Source organism: Miscanthus floridulus, chromosome 8 (assembly GCF_019320115.1).
Source record: "Miscanthus floridulus cultivar M001 chromosome 8, ASM1932011v1, whole genome shotgun sequence".
NCBI lineage: Eukaryota > Viridiplantae > Streptophyta > Magnoliopsida > Poales > Poaceae > Miscanthus > Miscanthus floridulus.
This window is the reverse complement of record NC_089587.1, coordinates 200,372,581-200,385,570: the sequence shown is the minus strand read 5'-3', so window position 1 is coordinate 200,385,570 and position 12,990 is coordinate 200,372,581. Positions and strand designations below refer to the sequence as shown.

General features: G+C 49.0%; 1 protein-coding gene and 1 pseudogene across 2 annotated transcripts; both read right to left on the bottom strand.

Moving 5' to 3' along the window:
* Positions 1-3,359: 3,359 nt before the first annotated feature.
* LOC136474560 (protein HOTHEAD-like) lies at positions 3,360-6,080 on the bottom strand (annotated as a pseudogene).
* Positions 6,081-7,023: 943 nt separating this feature from the next.
* LOC136477911 (SPX domain-containing membrane protein OsI_08463) lies at positions 7,024-12,555 on the bottom strand. 2 transcript variants are annotated; one of them, XM_066476172.1, is made up of 11 exons: positions 11,922-12,555; positions 10,469-10,541; positions 10,031-10,151; positions 9,600-9,911; positions 9,417-9,521; positions 8,868-9,319; positions 8,484-8,788; positions 8,205-8,383; positions 7,883-8,073; positions 7,645-7,778; positions 7,024-7,556 (listed from the first exon to the last, which is right to left on the bottom strand). In XM_066476172.1, exons 2-11 carry the CDS (start codon positions 10,519-10,521, stop codon positions 7,318-7,320), a joined length of 2,091 nt encoding a protein of 696 aa, XP_066332269.1. In that variant the 5' UTR covers positions 10,522-10,541; positions 11,922-12,555; the 3' UTR covers positions 7,024-7,317. The 2 variants fall into 2 exon arrangements, with proteins under 2 accessions (XP_066332269.1, XP_066332268.1); XM_066476171.1 differs by having other exon boundaries at positions 10,469-10,547; positions 11,922-12,554.
* Positions 12,556-12,990: the final 435 nt, after the last annotated feature.

Here is a 12,990-nt window from a genome sequence, read left to right as displayed (position 1 = left end):
GCCAAGTCCGATGAAGAGAACACGTATAGGCAGATGTATTGGATGTGTTTTAATTTTGCGTTTGAGGCTACACTTCATCAGCACCGTATTAACAAGATGGTGAGAAATTGATGTTTGTGTCATATGACATCTTGTATGATTTTTTTTGTTTTGTAACAATTACATTTTTTGTAGATCCCTCCATCGCTCTGTGATTTTAAACAGTGGATCGACACTAAGATCAAGCCTGATGACAAAAAATTGATGCAGAACTGTTGCGGTGGGAGGTAGAGGACAAGGAGATGATAGAGAAGAGACACGGAGAGGAGGCTGCAAAAAAGGAGCACAAGGAAGAGGAGAAAATAAGGCGTGTTGCTGCGTACATGAAGGAGGGGGAGAAGAAGCTTGAGTGTACATGCCGAGCGAAAGCTGCGATGGAGGAGAATCCCGATGCCCTGAGGAAGGAAAAGTGATCTCGTTGCACTCAGTAGTCTTCATGACTTGCTAGTTCTATGATTTATTCACGAACAATGTTGTCTACTGTCGGTACGTACTTCTAGTATTATTGTATTGTTTAATGTGGCATAGTATTTAGACTTTTCATTATGTCGTTGTTTTCATTATTTGTGGTCATAATATTCAGTATAATATTGCGGACGTAGTGAAATATGATCACGTGCTGCAAACACAACCTAACGAAGTAGGGCATTATATAATTCAACACACAAAACACATAAAATGACATGTGAGAACATGTACCGAACTAGGGTACAGAGTTCCTTCGACTAAACCTAACACGCCTTAGGTAATTAAACCAAACAACAAACACATGAATGTGCCATGTGAATAAGGATATGGTTGTCCTAGTAGTGTGGCCACATAGCAAATTATGTTGCACCTTCTCCACAATAGCCTTCCATTGTTGGTGGTGGTGACGGAGGTGACGGCGGAGGCCCCTTGTTCTTATGATTAGGGCAGGTGCAATATGGATCATTGCAGAGTGTCTCCTGTGAATCGGCACCATTGTTGTTGTCGTCCTATTCTTCGTTCTTGTAACCGCTGCTAACTTCTATTTCTTGATCGAAGATACGGTCCTGCAGGTAGTAGATGTACTCCGCATGCGGATAAATAGATCGAGGATCGACCCACCTAGTGAACCCATAGTTTTTTTCAGCCAAGAAAGACTGCAATAAGTATGTCATGTAAGTTGTATATAAGAGGAACATATTAAAGAAATAAATAGTAATAGCAATTATCCATGCTCGTGGGTATTTGAAGAAACGATGACCTCCATCTATTCTCTCGATGAACATCTGCACTAGACAGTCCTCACCATGCATGCACGACAGGCGGGCGTGGGCGCAGCGAGGGCACGACGCGGGCGTGGGGACCGGCGCGGGCGAGGGCGCGTGCACGGGGTCCGGCGCGGGCGCGGGGAAGGGCGCGGGCGACCGGGGGCGAGAGAAGGCGCGTGCAGCGGCGGCGGTGCGCTGCTCGGGCAGGCGCTGACGATGCGAGAGAGAGAGGGAGAGGAAGAGAGAAATGATTAGGGCCCATACGTAAGACAGGTTGGGCGCCAGTAACCACGGCGCCGAGCTCGACCCTAAGATCTATGGCGCCGAGCTGACTGCCCAAGTCACCGCCACGTCAGCGTCGAGTCCAAGAGCTCGGCGTCAGCAACGATGGCGCCGGAACATGTAAGCTAACCAGCAATTATGGCGCCTAACTAAGGGTACATATTTTGAAATCATACCTCCAGATATATATTTGTGATTTTTTTTTAAAAATGGCTAAAAAATAAAAAAATCAGGGGGTTTGTCCGCTAGTTTACTTTCCGAGATCTGCGTTTATCTGTGGAACGGGAGAACCAAGCGTGACCACGTGACCTCGTGCCCGGAGACGGCCCATGAGCCTGGACCTCAGCGACGCCTGCTCTCTCTGGCCGTTGGGTCCGGTTGATCCACTGGCCCCGCAAGCCAGTGAGACGTTAGACCGTATCGCTGTCATGTGCGCCCCATCACAAGAGCGATCGGATCTTTGGCTATTATTATAAGAAGAAAAAAGAAGTGGTTATACAAAAAGAAAAGGAATGGCCGTTCGTGGGTAGTCGGCCACGTTAACTTACACGGCATGCACTGTGTTTCTGCCATGTTCTTGCGATGTCTCTTCGTACCTTTTTAGGCCGTATGTACTCTTGCAATTCTTGACTGCACTCGAGTCCTGCAGCCCTTGCTGATCAGTTGATGTTATCCGAAGCATGAATGAAATGAAACTTCCTAATGTAAACCTACGGTTAGTTTCATAAATTGAGATCCGCATTTTTTTTTTGAATTGGAGATCCACAATTTTTAGTAGTGTTTCAGCAATTACATTAGGTTCTAAAGAAATGATGTCGGTAGAACTCGTGCTTCATAGTAGTACTGCATTGGTCAAGCCTTCCGGTGGCTTTCCTCGTGACCACAGTTTGAACGTTGGTCAGGCGAATTTTTGGTCGGTCACGTGGAAAAAATCCCCTCGTCTATCCTGTGTTCCCAACGCACAAGTAAAATGGATCGGTTTTCTCACCGGATAATCCCTCTCACTGGGTATGTGCGGGCGGGACATAGGACTAGGTGATAAATCCTCTGTCCTAAGATAAAATATTTCGGTGGTGTCTATCTCCGTAGCCAGATTTTTTTTTCTTTTTCATAGTAGTACTGCGTTTGCCAAAGGCAAAAATTATCAAAGATCCACGAAGAAGTACTGATTGGGCTTTAGCTTTACCGACCAAGCCAGAACGCCCTGCAAGCCTGCAACGCGAGCATCAGTTGAGATCAAAACAGAAACCTCCGCCCTGTGGATTGACTTATAAGCCATGGACTGAAAGTACTGCTGGCTAGTTTGGTGTGAAAAAAAAACACTGTTGGTTGACTGATAAGCCAAGCCAGATACATGCAGTTATATGCTGCCGAACAGGCTGCTTGGCTGGTGGCACAATCTAAATATAGGTATCCTCTCTCCTGGAAACCCATTTGCAGAAATGATTCTCTTTTGGGTCATGTTGTTGAAGAAGATGCCGAATAGGTATTGAACCTTTTGCCTGTAGCGCTACCCAAAGAACGAATAAGTCTTGTATTTTGGGCGTGGTTGTCGAAGATAGCCTTACCTTGCACTTCAAATATCTTAATTAACACCCCCATTAGTACACAAATGGTACGTACTAGTGCAGCATACGTAGATGATACTAGACGTCCTTCGGATTAGCTGATAGGCAACTCTGGTATGGCATATTCAGAAATTAGGACACTGGTCACTGGGTTCCCCTGGCGTAGCCGTGGCGCGAAAAGTTTTGCTCTTTTGCAACCAATTTGCTGTGGGCTGCGAAAGCGACTGCTACTCGGTCCTGCTTCATAATGGACGGTTCGTGACTTCGTGCGGTCGTGCCGACAAGCACGGATCAGAATATCAGATCGAGTCTCATAAATACAGTAAGTAGAGTACTGTACTTTAGAAGCTGGTGGAGTTTCTGGCTCAAGATTAAGAACAAAGGCCGCCCTTTAGTTTCACTGACAAACGGCCACGTCCATGTAGACACGTTTGCAAGAAAAATGCGTGTCTGACGACAAGGGGCCAGAAATGTTCTAGGACTCCACGCAATAGAGTTAGACTTTAGACATGAAATGAACGGTATAAATACCATCCACATTTTGTGCAAATTAATTGGTGTGGAATTCATCCATTACAATTAGCATCTCCAATAACTTGTACGATCGTCACTAAAAGAATCTTGAAGGTTAAACGCAGGCGGCACACGCGCGTGTGCAGAGGTACCAGACTGGAGATTTTTCCTGCCTCATGGTTCCAGTAGCATCCTCTCCTTCAGGAGCTTCACGCCCATGTACCTGCCACATCAAAGAACAAAACCGCACGTCAGTGAGATCGAGGCCCTGAACTGAATCGCCGGCAAGAACGAACGTCGCGCCATGTTACCCAACCCAAGAGACGCGCGAGAGATCGATGTCCTGATTCTGTACCTGCCGAGCATCATGACGGTGGCCTGCGGGTTGGTGCCCGGCGAGGCGTTGAAGGTGGAGCCGTCGATGACGCGGAGGGCCTCGACACCCAGGACCTTGTAGTTGCGGTCGACGACCCGGCCGACCTGGCAGCCGCCGTGGTAGTGCCAGATGGTCATGACGGTGTCCCTGCAGAACTGCTCCAGCGCCCTGGGGTCGCCGCCGCCGCGCCGGTACAGCGTGTTCACGGGGAAGTCGGCCGTGACGTTGAGCGCGGCCGGGAACGCGAAGTTGGGGTAGGTGAAGCGCGAGAAGGCCCTGGAGCGGATCACGCGCTCGATGGCGGAGATGCCCGCGACGCAGCGGCGGAGGTCGTCCGGGTGCGCGAAGTAGTTGAACCGCACCGAGGGGTTGTCGTCGGGGTTCAGGTTGCGGAGCGCCAGGTGGCCCGTGGACTGCGGGCCCAGCACCTTCTCCAGGATGAACCCGCCACGGAGCGCCGCGTCGGGGACCTGGCTCATGGCCTCCACGGCGCGCGCGATGGCCTCCGGCGTCCGCTCCTTGGGCGGCACCGTCGCGAGCTGCCCCGTCTGCGGAGAGAACATGCCGAGGTTCCGAGGAGGCTGCGTCTGCGTGCCCGAGGGGTGGCTGTTCCAGTTGGCCCCGCTGGCGCCCTCGATGTAGCTGCCGAACTGGGTGATGCCGACTACCTGGATCAGCGACACCTCCACCGCCGACGGCGACGGCACGTAGATGGCGTTCATGGGGTTGTCGGACATGCCCTGCCCGACGCCCGGCAGGTCGAGGACGACGTCGATGCCGAGCGAGCGGAGGTGGTCGGCTGGGCCGATGCCACTCAGCATCAGCTGCTGCGGGCTGCCCAGCGCCCCCGCTGAGAGGAATGACCTCGCTGGCGGCGCCGGGGCTGAGGTACGCCGTGTGAGCGTTGCCGCGCGAGTCATGGTACACCACGCCTTCCGCCACCGGCTTGGTTCCTGCAACAAAATATGTATTGCCGCGGTTTCAACCTTTTTTCTTTTTTTCTAGTGCGGTTGGCAGTCGATCGAATTCGTCGATCACTTCTCCGGTGTGACGCCGAGCTCGGCCCAAAGCGCGTGATACCGACAAAGATGCCACGGGTACTAGTACTACCGTTACCTGCAACCGTTTTTATTTTTCTTGCATGATAGTACACTTTTAACAAAGCTTACCGGATTTGGCATTCAGTTATGCATGCCGTGAGACGCTCTCACCTTTGTAACGGAACAAGATCCTGGACACTCTCGCCCGGAGATACAGGTCGATGCCGTCCTGGTTGGCGTACCGGAGCAGGTCCGCCGCCGTGTGCCGCCGGCCGTCCTCGTCAAAGATGGACCCACCGACCTTCGTCCCCGGGATGTGGTCATACGTGAACCCGTTGTCCGGGAGCACGCCGGTCTCCAGCAGGCCCCTCCTTACGGCGGCCTGCCACGGGCCCAGCGCCGGGCGGAACGCGACCACGTCCTCCACCCACCGGTACGCCGCGCGCACCTCCCTGGGGTCCCACCCGGCCGCCCTGACGTAGCCGGCGCCCGCGCGCGTGAAGAACCCGGCGTTGATGCAGCTGCCGCCGCCCAGCACGCGCGGGCGGGAGTTGATCACGCCGTCCTCCGACACGAACCGCTGCGACGGGGACGACGCCGACGTGTCCGCCAGCACTTCCGAGAAGTGCGCCATGCTCAGCACGCGCGCGTCCTCGTAGGGGGAGTCCCCGCGCTCCAGCAGCAGCACGCGCGAGCGGTCCGACAGGGTGGCCGCCAGCGGGCAACCCGCCGTGCCGCCGCCGATTATGATGTAGTCGTAGTCGGCCATCCGCGGCGCGTGCACCGCGTCCTTCATGAACGTGTAGTTCGCAGCTCGCGCTGCCACGCACACATCACAAAGAATGAAGAGTCAGTCACAACGTAGGCAATGACGAACCTGACATCAGAAACAAGAAACACAACAACAGGAAGAAGACCGGTCACCTTGCTGAGAGATGCACAGGAGTGCGAAGAAGCTTGCGACAGCGAGGACGGCCATTGCTTGTGCTGAGATCAGGACAGAAGCCATTGGATCGACAGGAAGGAAGCTGTTGGATTTCGAGTTTGATGATGATGCCAACTCTCAGAGTTTCGTGTGCTTATATACTAGCAAGCAATCAGAGTTTGCTGAAGAAACTGTTCTTGGGTGAGTTGGTAGTTTGTTTGGTGCGGTTTGAGCTGACACACCGGCTCTTTTGGTCTCCGTGGTCCGCAGCCTTTGTGTCACCTGAAAATCAACCGTGTGTTTTATGCAGTTTCAACACATGATTTTTTTTTGCATTATAGGATTAAAATTCAACAATCTTTATCTTTCTTCTACCTCCAACCTCCACAGATCACAGATCACAATTTTATTTTCTATGGAAGGACAAATCACAGATCCGCCGCCGCCGCCACCGCCACCGCCACTGCCATGGCCGGTGCGGGCGCGCGGAGGCGCGTCGGGTGCCGCCGCAGGCGCCGCCGCCGCCACTACCATGGCTGGCGCGGGCGCGGGTGCGGGCGCCGGGGCAAGCTCGCCGGTCGCCGGCGCCGGCGCCGGTGGTCACCGGTGAGAAAGAGAGGGAGAGAGATAAAAATATCCATGTGTTTTTTTTTTTTGTGTTAAAACACATATGTGTTGTATAGCATTTCTATTCAGATATGGTGAATAATTGGCTCTGCTTCATAGCTGTCAGCTTCTTGCTAGGCAACCGAAAGGCAATACGGATAGTCGGAGACTTCATGATGAAGGTACGACCATAGGCAAAATAAACATTTGATTTTGCACAGCTTGACCGAGCATGCCATGAGTGTGAGGAAAGAAAGGCCTCAACCACCCAACGGCAAAAACTACCAGTGGCCTTTCACTTGGTTGCAGAATTACGCGGCAACCTTGTGTTCGCGCGGCACCTCGCATCAAAATTCAAACATGTATGGTGTTCTGTGCTAGTATTTAGTTCGCTGCTTGCAACCAATTAGTATATATCCTATTCAAGGAATCCAGCAAATGAATGTCTGAACTTTAAACTCTGACGGCAATTTTGAACTTGCCGCTTCAGATTCTCGTTGTTATATTAGATCAGTAGGGCAGTTTATTTAACGCGTACATGTTTCTGTTACAGCCGTAGCAAGTTTGCAACACTACAGCCTGTAGGCTTCGGCACACATGGACCACTCGAAGCTTAGCTTACATTAGCAGCGGCAGCCTGCAAAATTTACAGCGTCACTGCAAAGACGCAATCCAGCAGCTCCACAGCTCAAGCAGAACGTGTATAAGAGGAGAGCGGTTGGTTCATCGGTCATCAGTAGAGTGAGTTGTACGTGCAGAACGTCGCGATGATAGAGGCTAAACAGATCACCAGGGACGGCAGGAGGGTGGCGTTCAGGAGGCGGCTCTGCCCCAGATACCCGGCGGCCGTGATGGTCATGTCGGCGGCAACGCGGGCCAGCGTTCCGGCCTCCGTCGAGAGCAGCCCGCCGTTGTAGGTCCCGCGGGAGAGCCTTGACGACATCACGCGAGAGAGGAGGGACAGGTTCACTCCTGCAACGCATTGTTCACAGGTGGTTGGAAACACGTGGAATGACTATTTCAGAAACACTGCACGCAGCTTTCTCCAGTCACTACTTACCTTCGAGCACCTCGGCGAATACGAAGGTGATGAGCGCTGACGTGACATATTGTGGGACGGAATAGTGAGGGGTGAAGCAGAAGCTCATGACAATGCCGATCAACACCATGATCTCGGAGGCCACCAGAATTTGCCTTTGGTAGTTGAGCAAGAAAAAACAAGTGCAGAATGAGCCAAATGCGGTTGGTCTGAGGATCTCTCCGGCTTTCAGAGCAAGTGAATAACGAACATCACATACCTGTCCTGGAACAAGTTGGTGACATAGCTCCCGACGATGACATTAACTGGAAGAACCGTCAGGCCAAGAACTGCAAGAAAGATTGCCACGGTACTAGTTGTCCACTTAAAATAGAACGTGGTCACAACACTTGACTCCGAGAGCAGAATTTCCATGGCGAACTTGAGCATAAAGTAGATCAGTAGCTGAACCTGATAAGTTTTAGAGAATAGACGTGAGCTAATGCAGAAGAAACACTGAGAAGCAGGAGTTGCACCGTGCATCTATGATAGTAAAGGGCATTACAAGCAAAACATCTGAAAAAAATGGTAGAGAATGGAACCTTCACAGATGGCGTCAGCAATCTGTATGCTGCAGCAAGCGATGTCGCGGGTCTATGAGATTCTTCGGGGTCCTCATCGTTGTCGTCATTGTCCTCGCCATCGTCATCCTGCCCTGGTTTTGCATCAATGAGCAAAGGCTCCCCGAGGCCATCCTCCAAATGATCGCCTACTCGACGGCCTGTTTTGACCGAGAAATTTTGTAAGCCATGTTGAAAGCATATGGTTCCTGATAGTGACAACAGTCGTGTTTTTCAATCACGCAAAGTAAAAGAGCTTACCAGAATCAGATGACTGCGTGCTGACTGAATTGTCTGTAGCAATGTGGCCCGGCTCTTTGAATGAAATCCACAACCAGAACAAATATGCAAGCCAAGCAAGACACATGACCCACCCAGGTAAGGTGTTCTGATTGAATGTAAGCCCATATATCTTAAATTTTGTCTGCAGCAGACCGGCAAGAGCAGGACCACATGCCATTCCAAGAGCGCTAGCACTGACAAACCCAGCAGATGCCTGCATCCTGGTTTTCAGGGGTACACAGTCGCTGATGTAGCGGCGGTTCACGGCTCTGGCCGAACCCAAACTGCAGATGATTGCCAATTTGATCAATCAACAGTTTCTGATTTCTACCGAGAAAAACAAGGAGATAATAGTAACTATACCCGCACAGTAGTCGTCCAACAATAAGAACAGTTAGGGAATTCAGATCATATGCCAAAGCATAGAGCAGGTTCCCAAGAAATAACATAATGCTGCTAAATACGAGGGGTCTGAAGTACGATTTGTTCGACCAGGCACTGAAATATACTGAGGAGAAGATTTGGGCAACTGCCATTGATCCAATAATCACACCGCAAACAGTCGCTGCAGCTCCGAGGCTTACTGAATAGTCATCAGCAGTTGGAACGATGATGTATGTATTGACCATGTACAGAAACGTGTTTACCAAGTTTAGCAGCAGTGACAAGAAATGGTAATCCTTGTCATCACCGAGATCTGAGCCACTCTGCATATCCTCCGCAACGATAAGTGCATTTTGCCCTAAAAATTGCAGAAAGCCTGTGGAGTGCGTGAGTTTTTGTACTGAATGATTTATTTGTTCTATGACGGGATCCTGCAAATGAGAAGAAAAGGTGAGCATGTTGACTTTAGAGTTCAGATCATATGGGAATACATTATATGGTTAAGAGGATAGAAAAAGAATGTAAGACCTTCAAGATGAGTGATGGGTAATCATAGATATTTGCTAAGCTTCCTTGATGATCTTGTAGATAAGCAAGGTTGCGAGACAAAGCACCAACAACAGCCACGACTCCCTGTATTCGCGAAGTGCAATTAGAGGAAAAGGATGATCCTTTTTCAAATAAAAAGGATGCAGTAGCATGATAGTTTACCACTTGCTTGAAGATCTGCTGAAGCTGAGAATAAGGATGGTTTGCTCGGGTAGAGACGTAATAATCTGTAAACTTATAGCCAAAGCGCTTATCGAACTTCTTAAGTATCTTCCGGATACCAGTAGCATTCATATCAAGAAACCTAAGTAGCTTCACAAGATCATATCCAACTTCCCTGTAAGCCTGGCGTAGTTGACAAATTTGGGATACATCAGACCGCTCCATAAGTATGGCACGCTGCGCTCCTAAATTCTCGATCCTCCTAGCCAGATGACCTTGTTGTTGCAGAAGAAATAGCACAATCTTTTCAATCTACAAGAAAGAAGCTTATGTGAGCGCTGTTAATAAGGTAGTAACATGCAACTGAAGATGGACATTTCGGTGCTGATGGTTTAAACTGTGGGGTAGGGGGCAAATATGCTCAATGGTACCTGGTCATCAAGCACCCTTGAGAACTCCTTAAGAACCTGGTCACGATTTTTTCCACCAGTTTGGGTCTGCTGTACATATTGTTTTACCTTTTTCTTCATCATCTTATAATTAATATAGTATCTATCAAAAGCAAAAGAGAAAGAAGAGTCATTGAGGTTTTTTAAGGGAAAACTTGTTCATATTGTGAACGAAATGGTGTTTCATGAGAAATGGAACTGAAGAAAATTCCAGGTATACAGAACTATCGGGTTTATAAGAAGCACGATAACAAAGAACCTTTTATATATAGCTTCAGTTGCATTTCTAATATCAAAGGTGCAAAGTAAGGACAACAGTAAGGACATTTGAACTAAATATCTATGTTTGCATATATAGTTACATAATGAAACCGTAGCTTAAAATGATTGCAAAATTTTCTGAGTACCGAAGTAACTTACTCTCGCCACTCCTCCAATTGGTCCGCCATCAATTTCTTACCGAAATTAACCATCTTGGTTTCAGCACCTGAAACTGAAACTGAAAGGATGGTTATTGTGACACTATTTTCAGTCGCGTTTTATGCACTTAGATAAAAAAAAGACCCAACAATAAATCTTAATGAGGCTCCTGCCGTAATTTAGTATAGCACACATCTTAAGGCTAAATTGCATATCAAGGGTCACCCTGCATGAAAGCAAAAAAAAAAAAAAAAAAAAAAAAAAAAAAACCCAGAGCCCGACATGAGTAATTGGACAAAAGTCACTTTACAATCGAGAACCTAAGATAACATTAAAATTTCTAGCTAAAGCAAAAATTCTTCCAGACAGATCCAAAAGGATATGGCACGTGTCAAGCAAGGTGACACAGAATCGTCTAGTGACATTGTCAGATGAAGCCAATTTAAGGCCCCGTTCGCATGCCCTTAAATACGACTTGATCCGTTTCTTTTTTCATCCGGAATAGTATTTTTCTCTCACAAATTCCTCTAGATTCATCCAGATTCCTCTAGAATTCCACCGAGCGAACAGATGCTCCTTCGCTGTCGAGGATATGTGCAGTAACACTATAGAGTAACACACAAAAACGGGTCTAGGGGCTCCCAAGAGCTAAGCACCTTATGACGACATCCTTACGCTCTTCATGCACATGCTGCGCGTGGAGAGAACTGGCCATGCCATTTGTAAAGCCGTACTGTGCTGTGCCCGGAAAGTGAAGGTGCAATGCATACTCTGTTTTTTTTAAAAAAAAAGACAAAAGAGGAAAAATAAAAACTTTTGTTTGGACTTGATATGCAGTGGTACCACGAAAGTGAACCATCAGGTTAGATGATCAAGAAAAGACCCGTAGAGCTGAGGATGGTCACTCTTAAAAAAAATGGATGCACTAGCGGGAAAAGTAATTTTTGATGGGAAATTAGTGGATGAAATTCACCATGAAATTATGCCATTATCTTAAGAAGAAAATAATTGCATCTGAAGATGCTTTCTTCATCAGTACATACAAACTGGTGCAGCCTCTGATCTCAACCATCAGTGGTGATACTCCTAAGGTTCCCTAACGAAAAATGACAGGCATGTGCAGTATAGAAGGTACCCATTTGGAAATGATTGCCTAAAACAAAGACATATAATGTGTTTCGGTGCTTCTCACCGTTCATTCACAATCACTTGTTTGTTGAGATAGTGAGAGAGTAGAGGCCTACAAAAAGGTAGCATATACTACCACCACCAATGAAAAAGACGAAAAAAAGAAGAAATTATACTTACGTATGTTCCAAGCGCAACAAACAAAATGGCCAAAAAAAAATCAAGTTCTGATTAAAATGCCGAAATTCCGTATATTCGACATGAGGAGAAGATAAATCTTATTTCGGGTTTAAACAGGGGAATAACGACAGAACAGATGGCTTACCGTGGCGCACTTTTTTGAATTATACGAGCTACGGAGCGCGGCTCCGTCCCCTCCTCCGATCTCGCCGGATGATCGATCGCCTCTCTTAGCTAGATGACCATCACCAAACTCGATCGCGCACGTACAGAACCGGGAAACTGAGGCAATTTGTCTGCTCCAGCTGGGCACGATCAAATCAAAGCAGAGAGAACGCAAGCCCTACGGGGAAGGCATCATTCAGAGCCAGGAAGGAAAGCCAAATTGATGCAGGTGCGTGCGCAGGGACGGAGCGATCGATCCGGCGAGACGAACGCCACGGCGATGAGGGCCTCGGGAGCTCGTGCGCCCGCGGCAATGGCGCGTGTGCGGCGAATGAATGCAATAGGCTTGTCTGTGTCAGTCAGAATGTGAGATGGAAGGGGAGGAGGAGGCGGGAGGAGGTATTTATAGCGGCGACGCGCGAGGGGAGGGAGAAGACGGAGGGGAAGGAGGTGTGGCGGCCGTGTGGACGGAGAGGGGGGACCTCGCCGGGGTTGTGGTGGCGGAGACAGGCACTCTCCCCGCGGGCCGTGTTGCTGTCGGGTCGCCGATGAGGACGTGGCTGATTCGATCGGGACGACGCCTTTTGGCAGCGCCCCTGTGGCCAAAAATGCCTCGCCACCCCTGACCTCTGCTCCCCACTCCTGTTTCTTTCCCCTTCCCCCTCTCCTTCCCGATTCATCGGCCCAGATGGTTTGGGTTTCAGCACGGGTAACGGGTTGGGGTCGGGTGCGCGCGGACTGTTCGTTGAAACCGCACCGCAAAAAGTTCTATGATACCGGGTATCACGTGATCGAGCTCCAAGCGATTCTCTACTATAGAATAACTAAGCTCAATATAAGAAGTGATTTTGTGCGAGAAATGGATAAGGAGAAGCTAGTTTTCAGCTCCTAGCCCTCTAGTTTATTTTAGAGAATAGAATACTAGAATTAGCATAGAATTACTTTCCTTTTTCTAAAAAAAGAATTACTTCAATGTAATATATTGCTCGGTAGCAGTGGCGGATCCAGGATTTTAAACATGGGAGTACGGACCTAAGCGATGCAATTTG